This window comes from Thamnophis elegans, chromosome 1 (genome assembly GCF_009769535.1).
Source record: "Thamnophis elegans isolate rThaEle1 chromosome 1, rThaEle1.pri, whole genome shotgun sequence".
NCBI lineage: Eukaryota > Metazoa > Chordata > Lepidosauria > Squamata > Colubridae > Thamnophis > Thamnophis elegans.
In genome coordinates this window covers 128,071,973-128,098,564 of record NC_045541.1, presented here as the reverse complement: position 1 = coordinate 128,098,564, position 26,592 = coordinate 128,071,973, and the positions used below count along the sequence as shown (strand labels likewise).

Here is a 26,592-nt window from a genome sequence, read left to right as displayed (position 1 = left end):
AAATAGTACTGTAATTACAGCAACAGGCTCTACATTTGAAAGTCTTCTTCTCATATAGGATGTAGTTCCCGAGGAAGCTAACATAAAACAGAGAAAAATAGATCAGAGTCAGCAATAGCAAAAGTGATCCTGGAAGAACGTGGTTATATCCCGGAAAGCTGAAGCAGTTTCCTTTACACTCCTGATATGGTGCAAATCTGGGACATTGTGGGGATTTATATTATGACCAACCAACAGTTGGTCATTCATTGTATAATGTAGGGAAAATAGCCTAACCTCAATCTAAAGGCAGGCAGAAATCAGGCAAAAGATAGGAAGATGTGCAAGGATCCTAATATCTGTCTAAAGACACTGCTTACTGATGACAAACTTGGTTTGAACCTTGACAAAACAGTGGGAGGGAATAAGTGTGCATGGGGAACATTTGTCTGAAAAAAAAGTATGTTTCTTTACTATAGAGCAAGGGTGTCAAACTTGCGGCTCCTTGGTTCAGATGCATCATGTGTTGGCCACGCCCATCCCTGGCTTAGTGAAGGGGAAAAGTTGTGATACATGTCACGACGATGTGAGTTTGACACCTGTTGTAGAGGTAGTCCTCCAGTTTTGACCACAATGGAGCCCAAAATTTATGTTGCTAAGTAAAATATTTGTTAAGTGAGTTTGTCCCATTTTATAACTTTTTCTTGCGACAGTTGTTAAGCAAATCTGGATTGCCCATTGACTTTGCTTGTCAGAAGGTCGCAAAAGGTGATTGCATGATCTCGGGACACCACAATGGTCATAAATATGAACCACTTGCCAAGCACTGAATTTTGATCATGTGACCATGGGGATACTGCAACAATCATAAATATGAAAAATGGTCATAAGTCACATTTTTCAATAACGTAACTTTGAACGGTCAGTAAATGAAGTGTTGTAAGTCGAGGACTGCTATAGTATCCTGAGCATTCTATAGTGTACCTGTACTCTATCCTAAGCATACTATAGTGCAGGGGTGTCAAACTCAAGGCCCGGGGGCAACCCTGGAAACAGCAGACTGGTCTGCGGTGCCTCTGCCAGCAAAAACAAAGCTGGGGGTAGGGGTGCACTGGCGGAGGGCTGCAGGAGGTAATTGTGGCCAATAATGGGGGATGTGTGTCTGTTTTTGCTGGCAGAAGGCTGCAGGAGGCTGAAAACTGAGCTCAGGAGTCCATTTTCGCTGGCAGAGCACTCAGGTCACCACAGGTCCCCCCCCCCACACACAAGTGACTTCAAGCTGGCCATGCCCCCCCCCTGCCATGTTCCCTTTGCCCCCTTAGGTCAAACATAACCCTGAATGAGACCCTCAGTGAAATAGATTTTGACACTCCTGCTATAGTGGATTGAGTAAAACTACACTCCTGCAATGAATTTATCTACTCTTCACCAACCCCTTTCCAAGCTATTTTCTCTGAAGGAAGCCCAATAATTGGATTATAGCAACTTTCAAGAGTTCTGCTTCGATTGAAACGTATGACTGGAACACATGATTTGGGTTCGAGTCGTAATATATCTCTGAAAAGCGCATTTCCTTGAAATAGCCGTCAGGGGAATGCAGCAGCAGCAGCAGCGACATCGGAACGAAGTAGCTGCGGCAGTGTCGCCTCCCCTGCCCTCCCGAGCCCTCCGCAGCACATCCTGTACGCCACGCAAACCTCGAGTGGGATTCAGATCCGAGCTCCTTGAAAGACCGCAGATCCTTTTCTGAAGGAAATGGTCATTTGCCTTCGGGGGAGGGGAGGGGGCAGCTCCCCGGGGGTCTCGTTTGGTGCCTCCACTTCCAGAAATCCGTAGTTCAATTCCTGCAAAGTACAAGCCCGCAACGCCGCTGATTTAGAAGGCGCGACGCCCCCTCAGCTGACAAACAAGATTCCCTCCTCACAGGGTTCCTGAGGAAACGCCAGGCGCCTCCTCAGAAAAGGCGCCGCAGCTGTAACGCTCGGCCGAAGGCCCCGCCCTCACCCTCGCCTGGGAGCCGCCTTAATACCGCCCCTTCGCTCTGGGCGGGTCGGACTAGTGGGTTAGGCCGGCGCTCGCGAGGCCGAAGGGAAGGGCTGGGAGAGCAGCCATGATGGTAGGTGCTAGGGGAGCTGTGGGCAAGGAGGGCTGACCGGCTGGCTCGCCACTAACCTCTCTGTCGCTTTCTCCTCTCTCCCTTCCTTTCCTCTCCGGGATGCCTCGGGACACCTCGCGCTCCGCTACCGTCTTTTCCCGGGACAGGAAGGCTCGGACGACGGCCCAGATTTTCTTTCCGAGGAGGACCGAGGAGTAAGTGCTGCCTTTGCAGATTGGCGGGGGGGAGGGGAGGAGGCCGCCCCCAGCTGGAAGCGGGCAGTTTCATTTAGCCGTGGGGTGGGTGGCAGATGGCTCGGCGTGCGGGGGTCCTCGCGACCTTACCCTCCTCGGACTGGTGGGCGAAGGAACTGGGCAGCCGAAGGTGGTGGGGACGGGTGGCGGCGGGAGAGGGCCTTCTCCCGGGCAGCTTGGTCTGGCGGAACCAGGAACGGGCCGCGGTCGGTGCTCTGGGCCCGCTTTTTTTATTTGTCAAATAATCCCTGACTGCTTGTGCCAGTTCTGAGGGGTGTTTTTCCCTTTAAGGTTTGTAAAGTCGGGCTAAAAATTAATAACCACTGTTATGAATAACCATCGAGAAAGGCTATAACTACGTCAAGGGCAACTGGAATGCTCGTTTCCTTTCGGAATAGGATTTGCTGCGAGAGTGTAAATGCGTCTGCAAGTCCAAGAGTTAATAGCGATTTCGTTGGTTTTTGGTCAGTTTCGTAAAACGAGTCCCTGTAATTTACCAGAAATCGCAGACTACGGTTAAAAGACTGTAGTAAAAGTCTTCCCAATACGTGCTAAAAGCAAACAACTGGTGGTTTAGTTCATACATTAGAGTACCTAGGGTAGCTCCTTAATTTCCCAAGGGGCACTTCAAAATGTTAAAACAATGCATAGTGTATTTTTTTCTTTTCCATTTTATCCTTGCAATAACCTGCAAATTATGTTAGGTGAAAATTATTGTTTTTCCAGGCCATTTGGGCTATTATGATTTGGGAGCTATACCTTGGTTGGACTCCACTTCTGTATTATTTCTTTGAATTAGAAAGTTATATGGATATATTGTGTTCATTGCAAGAGTCATAGAGACAGTGATAGGTAGCCAAATATTTAAACTTTAAAGATAACATTATAGAAAGAAATATCAAGTAGAACTAGGCTATCAACTAGTTAAGCTGAATTTTTTGCCTTAAAACAATCAACTAGGCAAAAATGGACTCTTTACAGTGAGAATTCTTAATTCCCTCATTTCATATAAAATTATGTTTTTTCAGAATTGCAGAAGTTAGATATGTTAGTGGATTGTAGGTGATTGGCAGTAGATTAGCCTGGGTCCTGATTCCCAATTGTGCAAGCACTACGTGAAAATAATAGCTTGTCCTAAAATATAATTCTGAAATGAGAACGTTTTTAAAAGAACAAAATTGTACTTGACTGTTGTTGTTTTTTAAAAAACTAATTCAATGTGAATTAGGACATACCTTTTATGGTATATAGGTTCCAAATAATGGAATTAAATTTAATTCTGATTGAAAAAGTAATACTGGAAATTCAAAAGGGAACACACCTATGGAATGGAAACACCACATTGTCTTCTTGGTTATTTTCTCCAGTTCTGTTTTCTCTTAAGCTTGGAACAATTAGGGTAATACTATGCTTTGGAGAAGATTGTGGATTGATCTCAAGTTCTCTTATTACCGAGATAACATTAGAGTTTTTACTTGCAAAGACAGAGCAGTGATGTTTATGTGATTTCTAACCAGGGATGTAAATATTTATATAATTTGTGGTTTAGAATATATGTTCCACTAAAATTGTGTAGTAATTGCCTCTGAAGTATAAAAGTTTTTCCAATTAGATATATTTATAATTATTTTCTATATGCTTGGATGAGGTTGCACTATTTTAGAGTGGTTTGAACCAATAGATGGATGATTAGGCTGCAATCCCGTGCATATGTATCCATGGCAAGACAATCTGAATTCAGTAAAAATTGTGTAACTGCACATAAGATTATACTTAACAACATAAATCATATTGTATGTACATTTTTCTCAAGACTAGTTCCTACATAATGTAACAACAGTGCCTTATCTGGTTGGGGTAAAGGGATGAATTAACTAGATATTTGGATTAACCAATAGGGCTGTTCCTTTTTAACATAGTTTTGTGTTCAAGAGAGTTGGGGACACAATTGAGGTTAATTGTCATCTTGAAAAAGAGCAATGGTGCCATGGCAAAAATGCTCTGAGATCACTTTGTCCTGAACAATTCAGCAATTTGATGGAAAATTCTGAATATATCAGAAGGTGTTTCATAAGGAAATCATGCGATGGAGGCTGGGGCTAACCTACTTCAATTTGCGTGCCCTTCAGAATTGTTAAATAAAATTCCTACTCGAGCTCTGTGAATTAAAGTATTGTTAGTTTTACAAATAATGATAGAAATACTTGACTGATTTACAGTACTACTGTGTAATCTATTTGATAGCATTTTGAGAACCTGATCCCAACTCATTTTGTGTCTCTAACTTCCAATTTTTTTTCTATTGTCAGTAGAAAATAAGTGCAAGAGTTGAGTACTATAATCTTTTTTTCTCTATGTGTGTTATGTTTTCAAAATGGCTTTCATATTGCTATTCTAGTGTTGTTGTTATAAAATATTCAATATCTGAGCAATTGATTAAATACTCTTGAAGACAGAGTGCTACTATTTAGAGTGGTGCTTCCTGTTTCTTGCCAACTGATCCTAAGCAGTATTTGTTTTAAAAAAAATGGGTAGTACCAAGTAAACATTAGGTTACTATCACTTCTGCTGATAAACAAAAATGCCCTTGTGAAATGCTTTGTTGGAATGTTAGAAGGTCAATATTTTCTTGCACTATCTGATACACAATGAGAATAATAGATAAAACATTGCTGCTTGACCAGAAAACTGTTTCCTGTAGTGTAAAACTGCTTTTCCAAACCTTTTCCTTCATTACCTAAAATTGCTTAGGAGAAAGTTTTATCAAACTTCAAGGATGAGTTGCAACTTCCTTCCTTTCGCATTCTTATAACCTCGAACAGTTGCTGAACAAATAGTTGTACTCTGAGAACTACCTCTATTATAAAACAATATCATTGAATAATCCTCATGTCATTTCAATAAATTATCATGGTAATTTCAATTTTTATCTTAATATGAATACTTTGGGAGATTTTAAAATGTATTTTAGTATCTTTAAAGTAGTAATCTTTAAGTCACTTTAAATGTCTTGTGAATTGTAATGGAATTATGTGTTGCTACTTGAAAAATAATTTTTACTCAGTTTTGGCTTATTTGGGAAACACCTGTATAAAATAAGCCTGAATAATGCAGTAGCATTTTTTTTTGAAGAAAAAAAATCTTAGTGTTTACTGAAAAGCTTGGACAAAATAATAGATATATCTGCATACTTATGCAGTGCAAAGTTTTATGTGTTTAAAATTTGTAGAGGTTTGGAACTTTTACCTGTATAAGTTTGGAAAAAAGGAAAAGGAAGCTGAGGTTCTAATTCTAGAGTTTTTTAGTATAAGCTTAAGTTACACTCTAATTTGGTGTCAAACAGAAGTAATAGAAATATAGGAAATTTACATTGCTGCCAGTAGGTCTATTTTATTTAATAAAAATCTTTCCCTTGAACAATACCATGTTTCTCCAAAAAGACGATCCCCATGAAAAGAAGTCCTATCATGGTTTTGAGCGTATGCGATCAAATTAAGCCCCACCCACAAAATTAGCCCTAATTAAGACCCACCCCACCCCCGAATGCAGGGTGTGGGACGAGGCACCAGATGTAAAAAATAAGCTAGGATGGGGATGGGGGTGGAGCTGCCCTACTTACCAGGCCTTGCACACCCCGATACCTGCCTCGCCTTCTTCAGCTGCTTCTTCTGAGGCCACTTGCCGCCACTCGCACACATCGCTCTGACATCCGTTTTGCCTTTAGATGCCTGTAGTAAGGCATCTGCAGCTGATATCCAGAGCTCTATTATCAGCTGCAGAGGGCTTTCTGGAAGGCATCTGAAGGCAAAACAGAGCTCAAGGTGATGTGTGCGAGTGGGAGCAAATGGCTGCTGAAGAAGTGGGCCAGTAGCAGGCTTGTCGGTGCCACTACCGCGAGGTGAGTCAATAATTAGAACCCTCCCAAAAGAAGGCATAGCCATTTTTTCGGGGATCAAAAGAAAATAAGACCCGACCTTCCTTTTGGAGAAACACAGTAAGTCTGATAATTCATAATTAAATCAGGTGTTTTAAATTTGTGATTTAAATTCCTTTAAAATGTAAGTATTGCATTTATCTTAATCGTTTTAATACTAAATGTGAATGTAGCCCTATACTTTGCTGTATAGTTAATCTTTGAATCTATGCTTTCTCTTGAGGGCAAGGATAGAGAAAGTGGCAGTAGTAAGAGCAGGAGCTGTTGAAAACTGGTGGCAGTTAGGAGGTGATAGAATTATCCTGTGGTCATTGCAGGTTGTTTGTGGAACTCAAACAACTGCAATGCGATCCAAGACTATTTCAAATATCGTGCACTACAAATGCTAGAAGCAGCAACTTCTGTTATTGGAGGCAACAAGCTCTTTCTGAGTATTGGTGCCAGAATCGCTAACATAGGTTAATTGGGAGATTAAAGAGTCTGTGGACACCCATGCGCTTCTTCCATTTTGTTTTTTTAGAAAAATAATATATCTTTGCTTTGTAAGGGAGCTAATTAACTTTCTCTGTCAAAAATATGCGTTAGGAATTTATGCATTAGTGAATTATTTTATTCCAAGGTATGAATGAAGTTACAAAGGAAAAATTAAAGTTAAGAGATCTGTTCCCATTTGTATCTCTTTTGGTAGAATATTCTAGTACTTAAAATCTCATGGCACCTAATAATATGCTGCAAATCTTTAATAATAACAACAAACATACAATATTTAACTTACTTACAAGCATTATTATTTTAAGTATGATTTTTGTCCTTTAAAAAGTATTCTGCCTAATATAAATGCAAATATTATTTTAGATGTCTAGCAAAAATACTTGTATTCATGTAAATAATAGTAATTTTAGCATAATTAATATTTGAATTGCTTGTTACTTTGAACCTGATGTATATTAGTGCATTTCATTTTTCAACGTTTAGTTGCTTATAATGGGAGAAATCTTCTATTGCTATCATGTACCATTCAGTATGCTTCCCTGATGCTAATTAGGCTGAAAAAGTTTCCTAAATTCTGCTTCTTTAGTCAGTATCAAAGAAATAATGAATCATTTCCAAATCAAGTAATTTTTGAGCTAATTATAAATGGTTTAGAAACATTATTAACGGAATTCAAATTTTATATCAGAGGGAATAATTGCAGTAACATAAATCATCATATTTCCAAGTAAAATTTATGCTGATGTATGTTACTGACTGCTGTCATTCCTGCTAGTCTATAGTGTTTTATAGTGTCTAATGTGGTTGTTTCTAAGCTAAAGTACAATCAAAATCCAATACAGTCTAATAACCTTTTATGTCCCTTACTAATTTATTTCTCTTTTTTAGCTTAGAGCTGTTACTGTAGATCTGCAAACTGATGCTGCTTTGCAAGTGGACATTTCAGATGCTCTTAGTGAAAGGGACAAAGTCAAATTCACTGTTCATACAAAGGTAATCCTTGACATTGCTTTTATTTACACTATAATTGATTTTTAAAAAGGGAAATAAAGCTTTGTGTAAAGATTTAAGGTAGCTAGATCTCATTTTAATGAAGCAGTTATGGGCTGTGCCTTGGTTATGTCCAGCATAGCCAAAAGCCCAGCAAATTGAGACATTCTTGTATTTCAGATGATGGTTATTGGTATCATGTATATAATATACTCAATAACATTAGGCATATTTTGTCATTGGTATGATGTAATTTGTAATATAATGTGGTTAATTTTATGTGAAATCTGTTACATTGAGATCTCCAAAAATGTATAATATTTTGATGTCAATCTTGTTGCTTTCACTAGGATTTAACTAAAATTTAAAATGTGTTAATGTATGATTAGGTTGATAATACACTTTTCCTCTGTGAAAATATGTAATACACATGAGGAAAGATTTACTATGCTATGGGCAGGGGAGCGAACATCAAACCTGATCCTAGATTTCTATGTTCTCCCCCCCCCCTAATACTTGCTTAATTATTTTTTTCCTTTGAATGCCCTATTTATGAATCTGTTTGGTTGAGGTATAATACTGTACTTTACTCTGAAGATATATTTGTCTTGTTTTTGTATTAACACGAGGTAAAGAACTTATTATTTCATTCATTCTATTTTGTTTTGCAGAGTTCTTTACCAAACTTCAAACAAAATGAATTTTCAGTTGTCAGACAACATGAAGAGTTTATCTGGCTTCATGATTCCTTTGTTGAGAATGAAGATTATGCGGGCTACATTGTAAGTAGTTTTTTTTCCAAAGAACTGTAAAAAGAGGATCTGACAATAGCAAATGTTCTTGTACTTCCTGTTGAACGTTTTTGTGAAACACCATAGGATGTTTCATAAAAATGTATTCTTCTGAAAATGAAACCAGATGTTTCAAAGAATTCCAGGATGCAGTTCTTACTTCAATTTCCCTCTTGCTGCATCAGCGTTTTTGCTGCTTAACCCAGGATCTTTCCAAGTCTTGGAAATACAACCAATTTTGTTGTATTTAAGTACAATGACAATAGAGATTATACTTAATATTTTACATCTGATTTACAAGTGATAAGAATAACAAACTCTCATGTACTGAAACATCCAGTTGATTACTTTTATTGCTGCAATTAAGGGAAGAGATATTTAGAGATTCTGAGATACGGCTGTTCAAAAAAGGTATAACTGATTATTAGGCTATGGACTTTTTTGAAGTGGAAGTATGCAAAAGTAGAAATATGAAATGTATTCCCTGTAATAAAATGGCAGTTGATTTAATATGAAGGAAAAATGGCATGCTTTTTGAATGCACTATTAATAGAAGTGTTTTCTAGTCTTAGAGAATTGTGCTTAATTATTTAAAGAATTGAATGTTGTAAGAAACAAAATAATTTAAACAAATAAATTGTTAATTAACAATAAGAATATTTTAACTTTTAGCAGCACATTTGTGCATTCTTTAATTGGAATATAAATTCAATTGTACCCATTTATTTTTGCTTCTGCAGCTAAATATTTCCTTTAACAGTATTTCCTGTTGATTTAGCTGTAGTAGGCAGATTTACTTTGTCTTTCTTTTTTATCCCAAAAGAATAAATTACACTGCCATAAATCCTGGTCAATAAGGCAAATAGTTAAGGGTGATTGATCTGAGGGTATATTGCTAAGAAAGTTTGCCTTAAGGGATATTAGAAGTTTTACTTCTTGAAAATTATTTTCCCAGAATAAAAGTACATCTGCTGTTGCAATGAGGAAGGCCTGATAACTAATAAATTCCAAATGAGGAAGATGACACATATTCCTGAGTCTAGTACTTGATCAGTTTTTCATCATTGTACAGTGTAGTGGGAGAATAATATTACACATTTTATAGTGCTTTTTCAATGATATCACTATGAAGAAAAAAGTACTATTAATTACAAATTGTTAGCTACATTTGTAATTTTATATATTGCCAATAAACCACTGAATGGCTATGGTTTCAATCTCGACTTTTTAAAAAGATACTTGAATCTAAACTTTACAGCAATCATACTTAATTTTTGGATACTATTATTTAGAACTTCTTGAAGGAATTTCTGATTTAAAATGACCCATATTGATTTATAACAGATGCAACATATATTTTAAAATATGTCTTTTTCATAATATCATGAACTCCATATATTATAATTGGATAACATGAAACACATATTATGTTGAACTATTATTGAAAATAATATTTAAATAATTTTTTTTAAACATTGCTGAAGCGGATGGCATAAATAAATTATTAATGAAGTTGAAGTAAGATTGATTTTTGTCTTAATACAATGGACAATAAAAGGCAAGAGGTTTGTGTTAATGTTGTTACCCAGCTTACAGTATGCTTATCCAAAGAGTTTTCACTGTGTAAAATTTAAAAATAAACCTCAAGTCATTTGACAGATACCACCAGCGCCACCGAGGCCTGACTTTGATGCTTCAAGAGAAAAATTGCAGAAGCTTGGTGAAGGAGAAGGATCCATGACTAAGGAAGAATTTACTAAGATGAAGCAAGAACTAGAAGCGTATGTGTATATATTTTTTATATTTCCAACTCCAAGTCTTTCTAGAAGTGTCAGGCATGTTGGCATACTTGCCTATAATTGCTGAATTAATATCTTGCTTGTATTAAAATAATGGAAGATTTGACTGACTGAAATTCGAGAACTACCTATAATGGACTGAGAATGCAAATTACTTCCTTCTAAAAGATTAGTGTCCTATTTTGTATATAAGAGCAAAATGAAATGTATATGCGTTTTTAATTTCTACATACCTAAAAATACATGATTATGACAGTAAGTACTTTGTTTATGAAGTTAATTTGGGGGATATCAAACCAGCTTCTACCATTAGCAGAATAAGGAATAAAATGATATTTGGTTATTAATCTGACCATGTATCTCTTATAGGGGAGATTTGTGGAGGTCCTGAAAAAAGGAGAAATTGACGGAAATAATCTCATTCTACTGAGTAATATCTTCTGTCAGCAAAAGGACAATAGTTGGATATTCTGAATTTTTACTCTCAGCTGTTAGGGAATAGTGAGAACTTAGGAGAAGACAACTTTCCTTTAGTTGACAGCATCACCACCAGATGGATTCGTAACTGGCTGACCAACCGCAGTCAACGTATAGTCCTCAATGGAACTGCATCTACATGGAGGGAAGTATGCTGTGGAGTACCCCAAGGCTCTGTTTTAGGCCCAGTACTCTTCAACATCTTCATCAATGATTTGGATGAGGGAATAAATGGGGAACTCATCAAATTTGCAGATGACACCAAACTGGCAGGAATAGCCAACACTCCAGAAGATAGGCTTAAGATACAGAAGGATCTTGACAAACTTGAACATTGGGCACTATCTAATAAAATGAAATTCAATGGTGAAAAGAGTAAGGTTCTACATTTAGGCAAGAAAAGTGAAATGCACACGTACAGTATTGGTACCTTGCTCAGTAGTAGTAACTGAGAGAGATCTTGGAGTTCTAGTGGACAATCATTTAAATATGAGCCAGCAGTGTGCAGCAGCTGCCAAAAAAGCCAACACAGTTCTAGGCTACATAAACAGAGGGATAGAATCAAAATCACATGAAGTGTTAATACCACTTATAATGCCTTGGTAAGGCCACATTTGGAATACTGCATTCAGTTTTGGTCACCACGATGTAGAAAAGATGTGGAGACTCTAGAAAGTGTGCAGAGAAGAGCAACAAAGATGATTAGGGGACTGGAGACTAAAACATATGAGGAACGGTTGCAGGAACTGGGTATGTCTAGTTTAATAGAAAGAAGGACTAGGGGAGACATGATAGCAGTGTTCCAATATCTCAGGGGTTGCCACAAAGAAGAGGGAGTCAAACTGTTCTCCAAAGCACCTGAGGGTAGAGCAAAAAGCAATGGGTGGAAACTGATCAAGGAGAGAAGCAACTTAGAACTGAGGAGAAATTTCCTGACAGAACAATTAATCAGTGAAACAGCTTGCCTCCAGAAGTTGTGAATGCCCCAACACTGGAAGTATTTAAGAAGATGTTGGATAGCCATTTGTCTGAAATGGTATAGAGTTTCCTGCCTAAGCAGGGGGTTGGACTAGAAGACCTCCAAGGTCCCTTCCAACTCTGCTATTGTATTGTATTGTAAAGTTCCCCTACAAAGAATTGGTGGACTAATAGTCTTTCTGAAATTTCTCTTTAGTTTGAATAATTTTAATTTTTTTCTTTTAATTAAATGCAATTAACTGCAGCATTTTATTTTGAAATCTATTGTTTTTCATGCAGAAACACTTACAAAATAATATTACTTTTTATATTTAGGGAATACTTGGCAATCTTCAAAAAGACAGTAGCTATGCATGAAGTCTTCTTATGCCGTGTAGCTGCTCATCCCATTTTGAGAAAGGATTTAAATTTCCATGTCTTCTTGGAATATAATCAGGATGTGAGTAATTAAATACATTCCAAAAAACATGTGCTTATCCAGAAAATAATATATTCATAATATTGAGCAATTGTAGAGTACTGTATTCATTTAAGAATTAGGTGCTTTTTGTTAAATAAAATTCAATATAAGGTATAGAAATAAATTCTTTTTAAAATATGTGAACATGATGGCTAAAATTAGCATCTAAAAACCTGTCTTCACAAAGAAGGAACAGCATGATCTCTGCAGTAAACCTCTTGTCCCATTTACCATATTTTTTGGAGTATAAGACAACTTTTTTCCCTCAAAAAAGAGGCTGAAAATCTGGGTGCGTCTTATACACTGAATACAGCATTTTTTTTTCCTCCTGAAGCCCCACCTTTCACAAAAATGGCCGTGCATACCCTTATGGAGGCTTTCAGAGAGCTCCTGAGGGTTGGAGAGGGCAGAAATGAGCAAAGAATCGGACCGTTTCCCCCCCACCCCAGCCCGCAGTATAAGCCTCCACAAGGCTATGCATGCAATATTTTTGACAAAAAACAGGCCCGTTTTTGTGAAGAATGGGCCTTTTTTTGCTCATTTTTTTGGGGGGGGTTCCTCCAGGAGCACTCTGCAAGCCCCCCCAATGCTTTTTTTTTTTTTTTAAATGGGCCAGGTTTTGCGAAAAACAAACCGTTTTTGGGAGGTTTGCAGAGTGCCAAAACTTTTTTTTCCCTTTCGGAAAGCTCTCTAACTGATTGATGAGAATTACATTGATCAAGTGCTGTGCCAGCAGAAACAAGGTCTTAGGTGCTGCAGATTGTCAACGATTTTCTTCTCCAGCACATGGATAAATACATCTGGAAACATCTACCTACCTACCTACCTACTCTCTCTCCCTACCGATCTACTGTATTTCTCTCTCTCTTTCTCTACCTACCTACCTACCTACCTACCTACTGTATTATCTCTCTATCTCTCTATTTCTCTTTCTATCTCTATCCCTTTATCTACTTATCTACCTAACTACTCTCCCTCTCTCTCTACCTACTTACTGTATTTCTCTCTCTTTCTCTCCCTCTCTATACCTCTATCTACCTACGTACTTTTTTAAAAATTTGCCTCTTCAAAACCTTGGTGCATCTTATACTCCAAAAAATACGGTAATAGATTTTTCTTTGAAAAAACAATGATGCAGAGGATATGGCAGTTCTAAAGATTGTTGGGTATGTTCGTTACAGAGATCAAACTTTGATAAGGATAACAGGAACTATTCTCTTAGGAATCAAAGAGGTTAAAATGCAAAAGATGAAGAGATATAAAACATTGACAGCTCTTCCAGTAAAGGGTAGCAAAGAGAACAGCTACCTGAGGAAGTAGAGAAATTGTTAACAGTAAAATTGAAAATATGTAGTATTCCCCCCACCCCCAATTAATTCAAGGTTAATGTGAGAGCAACAATTATTTCTCAGATTGGGAGAACTAGTAATAAAATAGAAATGATAGCTGGCATAAATATGGGATGTCATTAGGGAGGGAAATTTACAACTTTCTATTTTCCAAATCCAGAAAGGATTTTGAGTTGTAATTGTGTTGAAATGAAAAAAACAAGATGCCTTTTTGGGTGGTAGTATGAAGAAATTGAAATACAGTTGATCTTCATTATTTGGGATTCCATAAAATAAAAGCAAAATAAACCATAACACACACAAACCCGCAAACCAATACTCATACTACCTTCACATTATTTGTGAACATGTACAAACTGAGGAAAAATCCCCAGCTGAGGATTAGCATTCACTAATTCAGTGTTTTGGCAACTTTATAGAATACAAATACCATGAATAACAAGATTTTACTTTAAATGTGTAGTACTATACTTTTCCCTAATAATCTGCTGAGAAATCACATTTGAAATGGATGATCCCAAGTTCTAGAATTTGTGAAAGAAAGATTTTATTAGCATTCTCTTGATTGTGCTTATTAAACCTCTAGCAAGTCCTGCTTTAGAATATTAATGCGTATAAAATGCTTCAGTACTATCATCTGGCTGTTGGTTTCTGTAAATGTTCATTAATACAATATCCTTTGAAATAACTTCAATAGAAATGTTCAGTAACATTGATTAGCAATTAATTCAGGCTTCACCTGAATTGCCGCTTCACCAAAGTATATTCAAAATGTGAGACTTGCTATTATTGAATATAGTGACAACTATTAGTTTCTAAAAATAGGATTATATAGATTAATGATTGCTAGTCAATGTAATTATATAAGAGATATTCTATTTATCAGTTGTTGGTAAATAGTCATAGGAGAAAGCAATTGCTTTTGTACTCTGGTACTAGGATTTCCAGAAACATCTTTTTAGCCATGGAGAAGTAAAATGTTAGTTTTCAGGCCTAGTCATCTACTGAAATAAATATCCTATTTACTCCTAGCAAATTACATTAGAACAACTATTTGGCACTGAAAAACTTGAAATAAATGTAATACAATAGAAAATTAGAATAGATATACAAATACTGAAAAGAAATCAGTGTTGTGTTGTGGTTAATGTGATGAATTGGGGATGTTACGTCCACCTCCAATCATGTAAGTAATTCACTGATTTACTTTGAACCAGTCACTCTTTTACCAGCCCCAGCCTACCCACACATTGGGGTGGGGTAAAATGAAGGGAGCTAGCCAGTTAAATTACTTTGAGATCCTGAAAAAAAATTGATACATTAGAAATGCATCTAATAAATAAGAAAGTAAGCACATCAAAATCCACTGTAACTGGATAGTGAATGAAATGTTACTGTACAAAGCTGGAAATGAAAATGATACAACATTCTAGTATCTAATATCTTTAGTGAGAACTGCTTTGAGTTAATAACATCTCTAAATTGAAAAAAAAATAAACTTACATTATGCATTTCTCTTATTTCAGTTGAGTGTACGGGGAAAAAATAAGAAAGAGAAACTTGAAGACTTTTTTAAAAACATGGTTAAGTCTGCTGATGGGGTCATTGTTTCAGGAGTAAAGGTGAGCTTTTTAAATCCATTGCATCATTTTTAAGTATTGTTAAAAGATATGAATTTAAATAATTTGCAAGACAGGAATATATCTCAAGTAATTTGCAGAAAACTATTGTATACAAAGAGTAACTCCTTCCAACATACCATTGGTTTTGAATCTTTCTAGTGTTAAAAATTTCTGGGGGACTTTGCTTGGGACTCTTGCGGGGCTGGATCTTTTTAGCTTTCCTGAAGGAATTGACACCTGGTCTCTATCCTGGAAATAGAAATTGTAGAATGATTCTTGTGGTCTGTTTACTTCCTAGGACTGCTGCAGAGATGAGTCATAAATATGTAGCATTTTTCCATATGAGATCATCTAATTTTGAAATGCTTGCCAAAGTAATATAATTTCAGAATTTTCTCATTTTATACCTGCAATTTAAATTATGTGGGCTAAATGGCATTCTCAGTCTAAGGACCTCCAACTTTGACAGGTCATTGGAAATAACTTAGAATTTAAAAGATACAGTATAGGCAATCTCACACAAGTGGTATGTTCAGTCACAAAGTACTAATACATTGAAAGTTGTTCTCCATCATTTCCTCTAGCCTTCTATGCAAGTGGGAACATTTCCAAACATTGTCATTCAAAAGTGTTCTATTTATACCATTCAATTGGTGCATGACTCCTTTAAGACAAAATGGATTCACATTTTTAGATGTGAACTGTAGAGGAAACACAGAAAAGGAGAAAAATATTTTCATATTTATCCTTCCTATATTTATACATTACATAGCTTGCTGGATTTTGTTGCTTTTCCCAACTTGGTATTTTTCAGATGGGTTGAAAATTTCAGGCTTTCAATGGTTATGCGGGAGTATAATTTCATCAGAATTGTTGCATCTGGTGTTATTTATCCGAGCTTTAGAAAAAGAAATCACCTAGAAATATATCAGTGTGTTGAAATGCTACTATAGTAGAATTACTGGGGTTTTTTTTGAGTTAAAATTATGGATATGTAACTGCTGTTTCTACCATTGATCTTTGTTTATCCTGAGGCAGTTACATTTTAACTTGTTCAATTAAAATAAATTGCTTCTCTTCAAATTATTCTGCTTACTTCCGATGTGTCTTGGCATGCAGGATGTAGATGATTTTTTTGAACATGAAAGAACATTCCTAGTAGAATATCACAACCGTGTCAAGGATTCTTCTCTCAAGTCTGATAAAATGACAAGATCCCACAAAAGTAAGTTGCCTGCTGATACCTAGAAAGTATTTTGGAGCCATTAGGATAAATACCATTAAATTGTAAAATATTATTAGTTTGTAGATTCCATTTTATAGGATAAATCTGGAATATATGACAAGGATAAATTTTGGAAAAATAGTGACAATGTGGAAGTGACAAACTCTGTTTTGTTATTTTTTATTTGTGTTTTCAGAATTTTCTGATGCCAAACAAATATTGCCTGAACTTTTGTTTATATCTTCCAAATAAGTTTTGAGATTTAAGACAGGTGTGACTTTAAAGAAGAATATGAATCACATGGCTGCTCTCAAAATTGTGGATGTACTTCATACATAAATATGATTAATGTAGAAAATCTAACAATATAAAATGAATTTAATGCCACATCTTTTTCTTTTCAGATGTTGCAGATGACTACAATAGAATTGGTTCTTCATTATATACATTGGGAACACAGGACTCCACAGATATATGCAAGTAAGTCTCTCTTAAAACATACATAGCTTAAAAAATAGCATATAATTTTGAATGTTTTTAAATTGATGTACATACCATGTAGTAATTTCAGCTATTTTTCTCTCAACTTTGCACTTGGCTTTATGAAAATCCCTGCCATAGTTCTTAACAGATTTTCTAAGTAGATCTTACATTTAGAGAATGTTACCTTTACAAAGTGCTACTTCTGTACATTAAAGAATTTATTATATACATGATAGCTATAGAGCTAAGTTGAAAAATCTTATAAAATAAACCAAATTATGTTTTTAAAAGTAGTATACTATTATTTTCTTTTGTAACATTTTTTAAATAATAGTGACTGCTTAAATCAATTTAGATTAAATATCCTTTGTTGCCATTGCAAATACTTGAGAGATGTCTCCAGATAATAAGCTCTTGGTTTGTTTCTTTTTTAGGCTAGGTTTCTTTGGATCCTATTCCAACTACACAATATGATTTAGCAACAGATTCTGTACTGTAGTCTTTCTCTGCTCTAGTTGTTGTTTTGCTGTTTATGGTTTATACAATGTTTGAAAATGCCCAATGTTCTGTGATTAGAATTATTTCTCAGTCCATCACATATTGGGTCTTTGCTTCCTGCTTGAAGCTGATTGCATCACAGCATTGCTTTCTTCTTCCCTCTGCCAATTTGATCTTTTTTATTTCATTAGACTTAGAAAGTTTGCTTTCTCAGTTTTGAGTTCTGCTGTCTTCAGTCACCACCACTGCTACTACTAATTTATTAATTTTACATGCAGCTCAATTCTTAGTGACTGAGTGGTTTAGAAATTGTTAAAAACTTTAAAACAAAATAACAAAGCAAAATGGAACAAAGATGATAACATAAAAAACAAACAGATGGTTTGTAAGGTAAAAGGTAAAATAAAAAACAGTGTGCTGCAGTCATGCACACCATAGGCCTGGACAAAGAAACAAGTCTTCAAGCTCTTCAAAACAGTAGAGTAGGGGTTGCTCAAATCTTGAACTTCATTCCAGAATGCTGTAAAAGAATATAAAGATTCCAACATTTAAACTTTCCCTTTTAAAAAAAAAATCTGTTCATCCAATTTATTACTTTCTTTTCCAAGATAAAATTGCAGTTGTGAACTTTTAGAACTGCTTGTAATCCTGACTAAACAGATATAACCCAAATAGTGTGCTGTCTCATGTCTGTGTTGAACAGCTTGAGGAAATAGTGACCTTTTTTAATTGGAAAAAGTATCTATGTAATAATCTTAATACAGTACACTGAGCCAGATGGTCCAGTGAGATGTGAGGCTCCATTTTTTTAAAAAATCTTTCTTTGTTTAGTTATTTAAACATTTTACATAGCTTTGTATGATTTACAGGTTATCATCTTAGAGTCTGTTCTTCAGAAAGGTTTACAGAGATGAATTCTACCCCCCAGTAAAAGCTTTTTGAGGGGCTTCAGAAAAAGATTGTTAATGCTTATGAGGCAACAACCATAAGTCATCCGAAGATATGTGATACTTTAGGAGATTGAAAAGACCCCAGAGCAAACAGTAAAAGATCTACAGGCCATGCTTACATTGTTTGATGCCAGTATTCCTGATTCGATTCTAAAGAATACACTGAACATGAGTTGTGTGCATGGTAGGATGAAAAGCACTCTTGTCTAGATGGCACATTGCTGCCTATTTGAAGTTTGTCGAAGATGACTTGGATTTTCCAGCAGTCTTAGAGGGACCACGGTCTTCAAATTATAAAGTGCACTGGATGACATTCACTCATATTGGATGGTTTCTACCTATTATTTAAAGCTATCTTAAAGAAAATTGGGGCAGTTAAATAACAGTGTATGCCATCTTGAAGATTTGGGAAAGGGGTAACTGTAATAAATATTAAGGAAGTTACTTTGATAACTATTGAAAGTTAACATGATTCAGTAGTTTCTGTGTATCGTTGATAATGTGATTCATCAGGCAATTATTAAAATGGAATGATCCCACCATATACTACAAACAAAATTATGACCAGAAAACTATTTACTATATTTACTTTTCATTTACAGATTTTTCCTGAAAGTATCTGAATTGTTTGATAAAACAAGGGTATGTATTATGAAAGATTGCAAGATTTCAATTTGGTTAACTTACAGGTTCCCCTCAGGGAAAAGGGCGGCATACAAATAAAGTAAATCTTCAGATGTTGGTATTTTTCTCTGGTTTGGGGTCCTGTGACATCTTACTATTATTCTGTGTTACCTATGCTTCCAAAATGCCTCCTGTCCAAACCTCTAAAAACATTACTTAATTAACCAACAAAAAACCACAGACTAATGACAAATACAAATATAATAAAGACCATAAACTTCTACAAAGTAGTACCTACTTTCAGTTTGATCAGAGGAATATTCATGGGATCACCACTCTCAGTATTTTAGGAAATAGCCAGTCTACTTTATCCTCACCATGCATAATGTTATACACCTCAATCATGTCTCCTTTTATTCAACTCTAGATTCTCTAGATTAAAAAGCCCAAAATGTCACAATCTTTCTGATAGGGAAACTCCTTGCTCACCTTAGTTGCCTCCTCTGAACCTTCTTTAGCTCTATTATATACTGTTTAAGTTGCAGTGACCAGGCATTTTAAGATGTAGACAATAGCTTTCTGTAAATGTCTGCTTTTAATAAATAAAGTAGGCGCATGCAATTGGGACACTATAAATGGAGATGGTTTGTACAACCTAAAATATTATCTCTGATTTGCTTTTCTTGTTTAGAAAGTAGAGGCCCGTGTATCTGCTGATGAGGATCTTAAACTCTCAGATCTTCTAAAATACTACCTAAGAGAATCACAAGCTGCAAAGGTAAACCGAGTTTCTGGTTGGAAAAGTATCTTGTAAATTTAATGTAACAGAATAACAGCCTGAAAATATTCAGAAAGTAGAATTCAATGGAACTAATATTTGATGTGCTAAAGTGTTTAGATGGTCCCAATCATTGGTTTGTACTAAGCCATATTTGCTAAAATCTCATAACATATGATCCTTTCAGTTTGGGTGTGTGTGAGGATGGGGAAATGAAACAAGCATAATGGAAACATAAGTATTCTTGTGCTGTAGTTACTTTTTTTAAAAGACAGGATGATTGATTCAGTTGGTTACTTTAGTAGTTACTTGTTTTTTGATATAGTTCCCCTTAAAGAAACGAGCTTTCATTTTTATGATAGGAAAAAATTGTTTAGTTTTGTAAAATGACTAACTTAATAATAGATAGAGTAAAAATACTATTTGAGCAACATTGAATCTTCCATTAAAGTATTATTTGCAAAGTTAATACACACAATTGGATTTTATTCCTTTTTAATTTATTACAGGACCTTCTGTATAGGAGATCAAGGTCATTGGTGGATTATGAAAATGCTAACAAGGCACTGGATAAAGCAAGAGCAAAGAATAAAGATGTACTGCAAGCTGAAAATACTCAGCAGCTTTGCTGTCATAAATTTGAAAAAATATCTGAATCAGCAAAACAAGGTACCGAACTAGTTTTGGAAATTGTCATATTTTACAATGCATTAATTTCCAGAAGAGTAAGTCCTATGGCACCTTAAGGCTAATAAGTTAATTATGGTGTAATGCATTGTGGACTACAGTACACTTCCATCAGACTTCAATCTTCTGAAATACAAGAATATGTAGGTAGTCCTTGACTTATGGCCATAATTGAGCCTGACAATTATTGTTGTAAATCAGGATGATCATAAAGTGGGTCATTATGTGACTGACCTGATTTTATAACAGTTTTTATGGTGGTCATTAAGCGAATCTGGTTATCATATAGCAAATACAGCGGTAGTTAAGTGAACCCAATGGTTAAGCAAACTGAAAGTAAACACCAATTTCTGGCAAAAAATAAATTGTGGTCATGTAACTATAGAATACTGCAAATGCCTGTAGATGTGAGCTAGCTGCCAAACACTAAAGTGCAGTCATGTGACTGGAGGTGCAGGGCAGCGGAACTTTGGAACCAGGTCTAAATAGTTTTGGGGGGAAGGGTCGGCCATGGTTTGAATGGTCAGTAAGTGATCAATTTAAGACGAGGACCAAGTATGTGTATTTACATTTTGAGGAGTGGTGAATTTCTAAGAATTCAGAGGAAATGAAATGCAGGCTATATGGACAGTGGTAAGGAGCGATAATAATGAAATATCTCAATTGCATTTGATTTACTTCTAATATTGTTTACATTTCCCCTTACTCCCAGCCCCCCTGCCATCCAATACTTCTGTAGATATTAGTAGCACCATAGCATGAAATGGACTGAAATTCACAAAAGCTTATACTTTGTTAACATTTAAGATTCTGTAAGATATGGAAATTGTTTTTTTAAATGCACTTAATACCTGTATTAAGTATTCTTCACTAGTCCGTATTCCTATAAGAAAATGCTTTTGTTTTACATTTGTTAAATTGTCCTTGTAATTAGAAATTGTAATGCTGATTGATAGGTTTAACAAAATAAAAGTGTTTAGAATGGTAATTAAATCAATATAGGGTCACTGAATGTTTAACCAGATTACCTGCCAAAAACTCACCCTGTTAATATCTGAGTTCCTTCTCAGTAGGATAGAAGACTGCTAGGCAATTGTAACTAGAAAATCTAAACCAGTTAAAATAAAAGTAAGTTTTTATCCTAGAGTGTCCAAATATGATGAAGATTATGGATTGTAATATTGTTAGAAGTTTTTTTTAATCTATTACACAAAATATGATCACTTTATGATTTAATTACCATATTTTTGGAGTATAAGACACACCTTTCCCCCCTAAAAGAGTGTGGAAATGTTGGTGCATCTTATACACCAAATAGAGCCATTTTTGGCCTCCTGAAGCCCTGCCCCCGCATTCCATTTTTGCGAAAAACGGGGTGTTTTTCACAAAATCTGGGCCTTTTTTTGCCTTCCCTCAGCCCCCAGCAGGCTTCAGCAGGGCTGGGGCAAAGCAAAAACAGGGGCGTTTTTGCTTTGCCCCAGCCCTGCTGAAGCCTGCAGTGCTGCTGGGGGCTGAGGGAAGGCAAAAATTTTTTTTTTTCCTTTACTACCTCTTTGAAATCTTGATGCGTCTTCTACACCAGTGCATCTTACAGTCCAAAAATACAGTATATAAAATCACTTGGCTAGATTTAATGCTGTTAGATCTAATATTGTTGGACTTGATATATCAAGCTTATAAAAGAACTGCTGGATTAAACTTTATGTTTGGATCTAAGCAGAATTCTCTTAAATGTTACATTTTTATGACTGAAATGCCAAATCTTTTCATTTCCCACAGAACTTATAGATTTTAAAACTAGAAGAGTTGCTGCATTCCGGAAGAATCTAGTAGAACTGGCGGAATTGGAACTGAAACATGCTAAGGTTATTGTGTTTTTTTCCTTGTAATTTAAATATTGTGCAATGTAGAAGCCAAAATAATACACAATATATCTTAATTTAAAATTTGAGATGGGAATTAAATATGTGTGATACATAGTTTATAGCCTTTTAAGACAAAGGATGAGCAATCTCAATTTGAATTAACATTTCAGGGTTACCTCTAATATAGAATATTTATTTCTGAATCAATTTTGGTAATTGAAGCAGCAAGTGTTGGAATTAATGGAAGCTCTGGCATCAGTTATATTTGCATCCTTCATATGTTGCAAGTTTGTGTGCTTTTTCTATTTTCCAACTCATTAACTAGAAGTAACTTTTTTTAATTGAAAAAAAGGAAGATGGGGTTGTGGTTTTCATAGCAACAGTGAGGTACTTTGGATAGATGTTTTAGTGAAAAGGAGTAAGAGATGAAGTTATGTCTCTTAGATAAACTATTTTGTTTAGAGCAGGTTATTAGTTTAATTTTTTTTCATAAACCCCTTTTGTAAATCGAAGAATAAGTCCATGCCCAGTTCCTTTTTTATCATTTTGTCACTTTTTTTCATCTTTGTATCATGTGTTTTCATTCTATGATACCTCTTATAACCCTTAATTTCTCCCCCCCCCCCATATTTCTCTATTAACTAGTATTTGTATCCCATCTTCAACCTGTCTATCCATATATTATTCCATAGTTTTGTCTGCCACATATTTCATTTCTTCTTTATAATCTTCTTAAAAATATATTTTCAGGTACAGCGATAATTGCTTTCAGATTGGTTATAAATTTCTTTTCCAGTTCTTAAAAAATCTTTTAAAATGTGTCAAATGTCATATCTTTATTTCTCATTTTGAAGATTTCACTTTTCTTTTTCTTGCCTGAAACTTTAATTCTCTCTAATGGTCCATCTCTATATTCATGAAATCTCAGATTTCATTACTGTTTCATTTTTAACTTATTTTTTCAAAAGGACTTTAGGAAAAGTCCTAATATTCCAATTTCTTTGGTCCCTTAATCCATTTAAAACTTTCCTTAAATTCTAATCCAGCATTTTTGCCATCTGTTTTATATTTTTAAAGTTACTTAAGCTTCTAAATCTCAAGTTTTTAATGTTTTTTTTCTTAAAACAACTTTGAAAGCTGAGAGTCAACTTTGATTGAACTAGCGTAAAAGCCTAATAAGTAAAAATAACTACACTCAGACTTCCCCAGCCAGGGTATTCTTTTGCTGTGTGGGTTTTAATTATCACGATTCCTGAAAAACAATATGACAATTGCTGAGAATTCTGGGATTCTGGCAGACACTAATCAAATAATGTGTTGAAATCATTGGAATACTCAGAAAATGATGGCAGTAAATTTGTTTTTAATCTTGTACATCTTAATCTTTACATTTTAATTGGTAAATTGAGTTATAAGTGTTGAATTTATTTTTTATTATATATTATCATTGCTTTCAGTGCCAATTTGAGACATTAACAGAATATTGCAATTTAAAAAATGAACATCAAATGGCTTCCACTTGCACTTTAGCTGAAAATGTCAGTGTTAGTAATGGGTAACAACTGTAAGAGCAGTTTATGAAAGTCCAGAACTACTAAATCCCAGTATGATTTGTTCAGAAACTGGATTATATAAAATAGTCTTGTCAATTCATTTAAAATGATGTGCATCTTTAATAATATTACTAGTTTGAGAAAGGAGGAAATCACAAATTAACAGTGACCTTTGTGTTCTTTTTCATTACTACAGGGCAATTTACAGCTGTTGCAGAGCTGTCTGGGAGTGCTTAATGGTGATACATAAACTAGAATCTATCATCCTGTTAATAAGGGCTGCCTTCCACTGGAGTTTACGACTTTGAGTTAATATTTACAACTGGGTGGATTTGGTGACAAAGGATACACAAACACGTTCCTTTTTTTCCAAAAACAAAAAAACAAAAAACACATAAGCGTATCAGAATAATTCCAAATTATATGAAGCAACAATATATTTGCTAGAAATATTCACGTTAATTTAATCACTGTACACTCTTATTGTCCAAGAAACCAAATGTTCTGAGTCTTTTGTGAAAGTAGCCAATAGAATTATGTTTTTGTTTAAAGCTAGTGTTAAATATTGCTGCCATTCTTACTTTACTACCTTTGTAATGTCTGAAGCTGATTTGAAACATATGGTTTCAAAACAATTAAATATTGCCACTAGGTGTTTGGATAATGTTACTGTAAAGCATTGTTTTGGTTATTTCACATATTGTTATCAAGCATCTTAACTTTTTCAAATAACATTTCCTAGAAATTTTGGAGCAAACTTTATGTAATCTTTATAATACAACCTCAGAAAAAAAAAGCAAATGCATTAGTATATTTGCCTTAACTTGTAGACTAATCCCAATTACTGTAATAAACAGCGCAATCATTGAATTTTTCTAAAATCACAAGTCATTGTATCATTGTAATTGTTAAGCCTGATGTTCTGATAATTGTCTCCACTTTATACTTTTTAATTATGTTTGTTTTTAAATAAATACTTGATTCCCTACTAGTACATATATAAATTGAGAACACATGTTTAGTGCATCATATAGAATACAGGGCTGGAAAAGATTTGGGGTCTTAAGTCCAGTCTCCTGCTCAGAGGAGGAATCCAAATTAAAGAATTCCACACAGATAGCTTTTAGTCACCACTTGAATATATTCCACAAAACAGAGTCCATCAATTGGGCTCTAATTACTGGGTAATTAATTTCTCTGTCAATCTGTTTTGTTAGAAAGTTTTTTTTTTTAACATTCAATTAGAATTTGGCTTTCTACAATTGCTTCTGTATTTTATACCTTGGAATGAGAAAACACCGAACTTGACATCCTTCATTTCTTTCCTCAGTTGTTTTTTAAGGTTAAACATTTCCCAGTTCTTTCACTCTCTTCATATGGCATAATTTCTGGTCCATTGAACATATCTTCCTCTGAAACTGTTCCAATTCTTCTAATTTTTTTAAGTGTAGTGTCCAGAAGTGGACACTCTTTAAGGTAAGATCTGATCACAATATAGAGTAGTTCATTACTACTCTATGAACCACTTTAAACCATTATTTCCCATGATTTGGAAATTTCTGTTGACACTTGTAAAATTGCATTGCCGCCTTTGGAACATCATCATACTGCTGACTCATAGGAAATCCTTTATAAGAGGAATTTGCTGAGAAGTTAACTAGTAACAGAAAAGGCAGAGTTACTCAATTCCTATTCTGGTTCAATCTTCTTCAACAGCATTCAACAGAGCCAAGGTGGCGCAGTGGTTAAATGCAGCACTGCAGGCTACTGCTAGATCAGCAGGTCAGCGGTTCAAATCTCACCGGCTCAGGGTTGACTCAGCCTTCCATCCTTCCGAGGTGGGTAAAATGAGGACCCAGATTGTTGGGGGCAATATGCTGACTCTCTGTAAACCGCTTAGAGAGGCCTGAAAGGCCTATGAAGCGGTATATAAGTCTACTGCTATTGCTACTACTGCTATTGCTATTTGCCAGTAAGAAACACAAAGAGAATGATTGGCCTAAATATTACTAGAAACATGATAAAAGTAGTCTTTGGAATCTCTAAATCAGTATGACTAGGATACTGAAGGAACTAATGGTCTGATCAAAACTTTCATGTATCTGAGAAATTGGAATTAGGGTGACTGAAAAAGCGCTTATCCCCCCCCCCCCCCTCTTCAAAAAGGAGAAAGAGAAAATTCATCAAACTTCAGAAGTACTATTATAGGAATAAGACTGGAGGGAAAAAGAAGACATGTAAATGAGATTAATATTTTAAACAGTATTTCTAAATCTAGACTTTGAAATCTACTGTGTATGTATCTTAGAACTAACAGTACTTTGTGTTGCTAAACTCCTTGTAGTTGTCATACAAAATTCCCCAGGCTGTATGATCTTTAAAAATACTGAGGCTTAATAAAGCCAAGAAAAAATGCTCATTTCCCATTGTGCACCAGGCATGAAGGATTGCAAAAGCAGGCCTACCTTGAAAAGGAGCTTGATTTTCATGGGTCCTTACACCCAGCATGTAGAAAACGCAACCATGAGCAGTGGTGGCGCAGTGGTTAGAACACAGTACTGCATGCTACTTCTGATTGCTGGCAGTTTGAGTCTCACTGACTCAAGATTTACCTTTCTGAGATTGGTAAAATGAGAACCCAGATTGTTCAGGACAATATGCTGACTATAAACTTAGAGGGCTGTAAAGCAGTGAAGCAATATACATGTC

General features: G+C 35.3%; 1 protein-coding gene across 1 annotated transcript; it reads left to right on the top strand.

Annotated features, from left to right (window-relative positions):
- Positions 1-2,021: 2,021 nt before the first annotated feature.
- Positions 2,022-24,871, top strand: SNX6 (sorting nexin 6). Its single transcript, XM_032230699.1, has 14 exons — positions 2,022-2,095; positions 2,242-2,289; positions 7,643-7,747; positions 8,416-8,526; positions 10,195-10,316; positions 12,105-12,228; positions 15,125-15,220; positions 16,340-16,445; positions 16,850-16,925; positions 18,979-19,018; positions 19,692-19,778; positions 20,288-20,447; positions 22,245-22,330; positions 24,080-24,871. The coding sequence occupies exons 1-14, from the start codon at positions 2,090-2,092 to the stop codon at positions 24,131-24,133; spliced, it is 1,221 nt and encodes a 406-aa protein (XP_032086590.1). The 5' UTR covers positions 2,022-2,089; the 3' UTR covers positions 24,134-24,871.
- Positions 24,872-26,592: the final 1,721 nt, after the last annotated feature.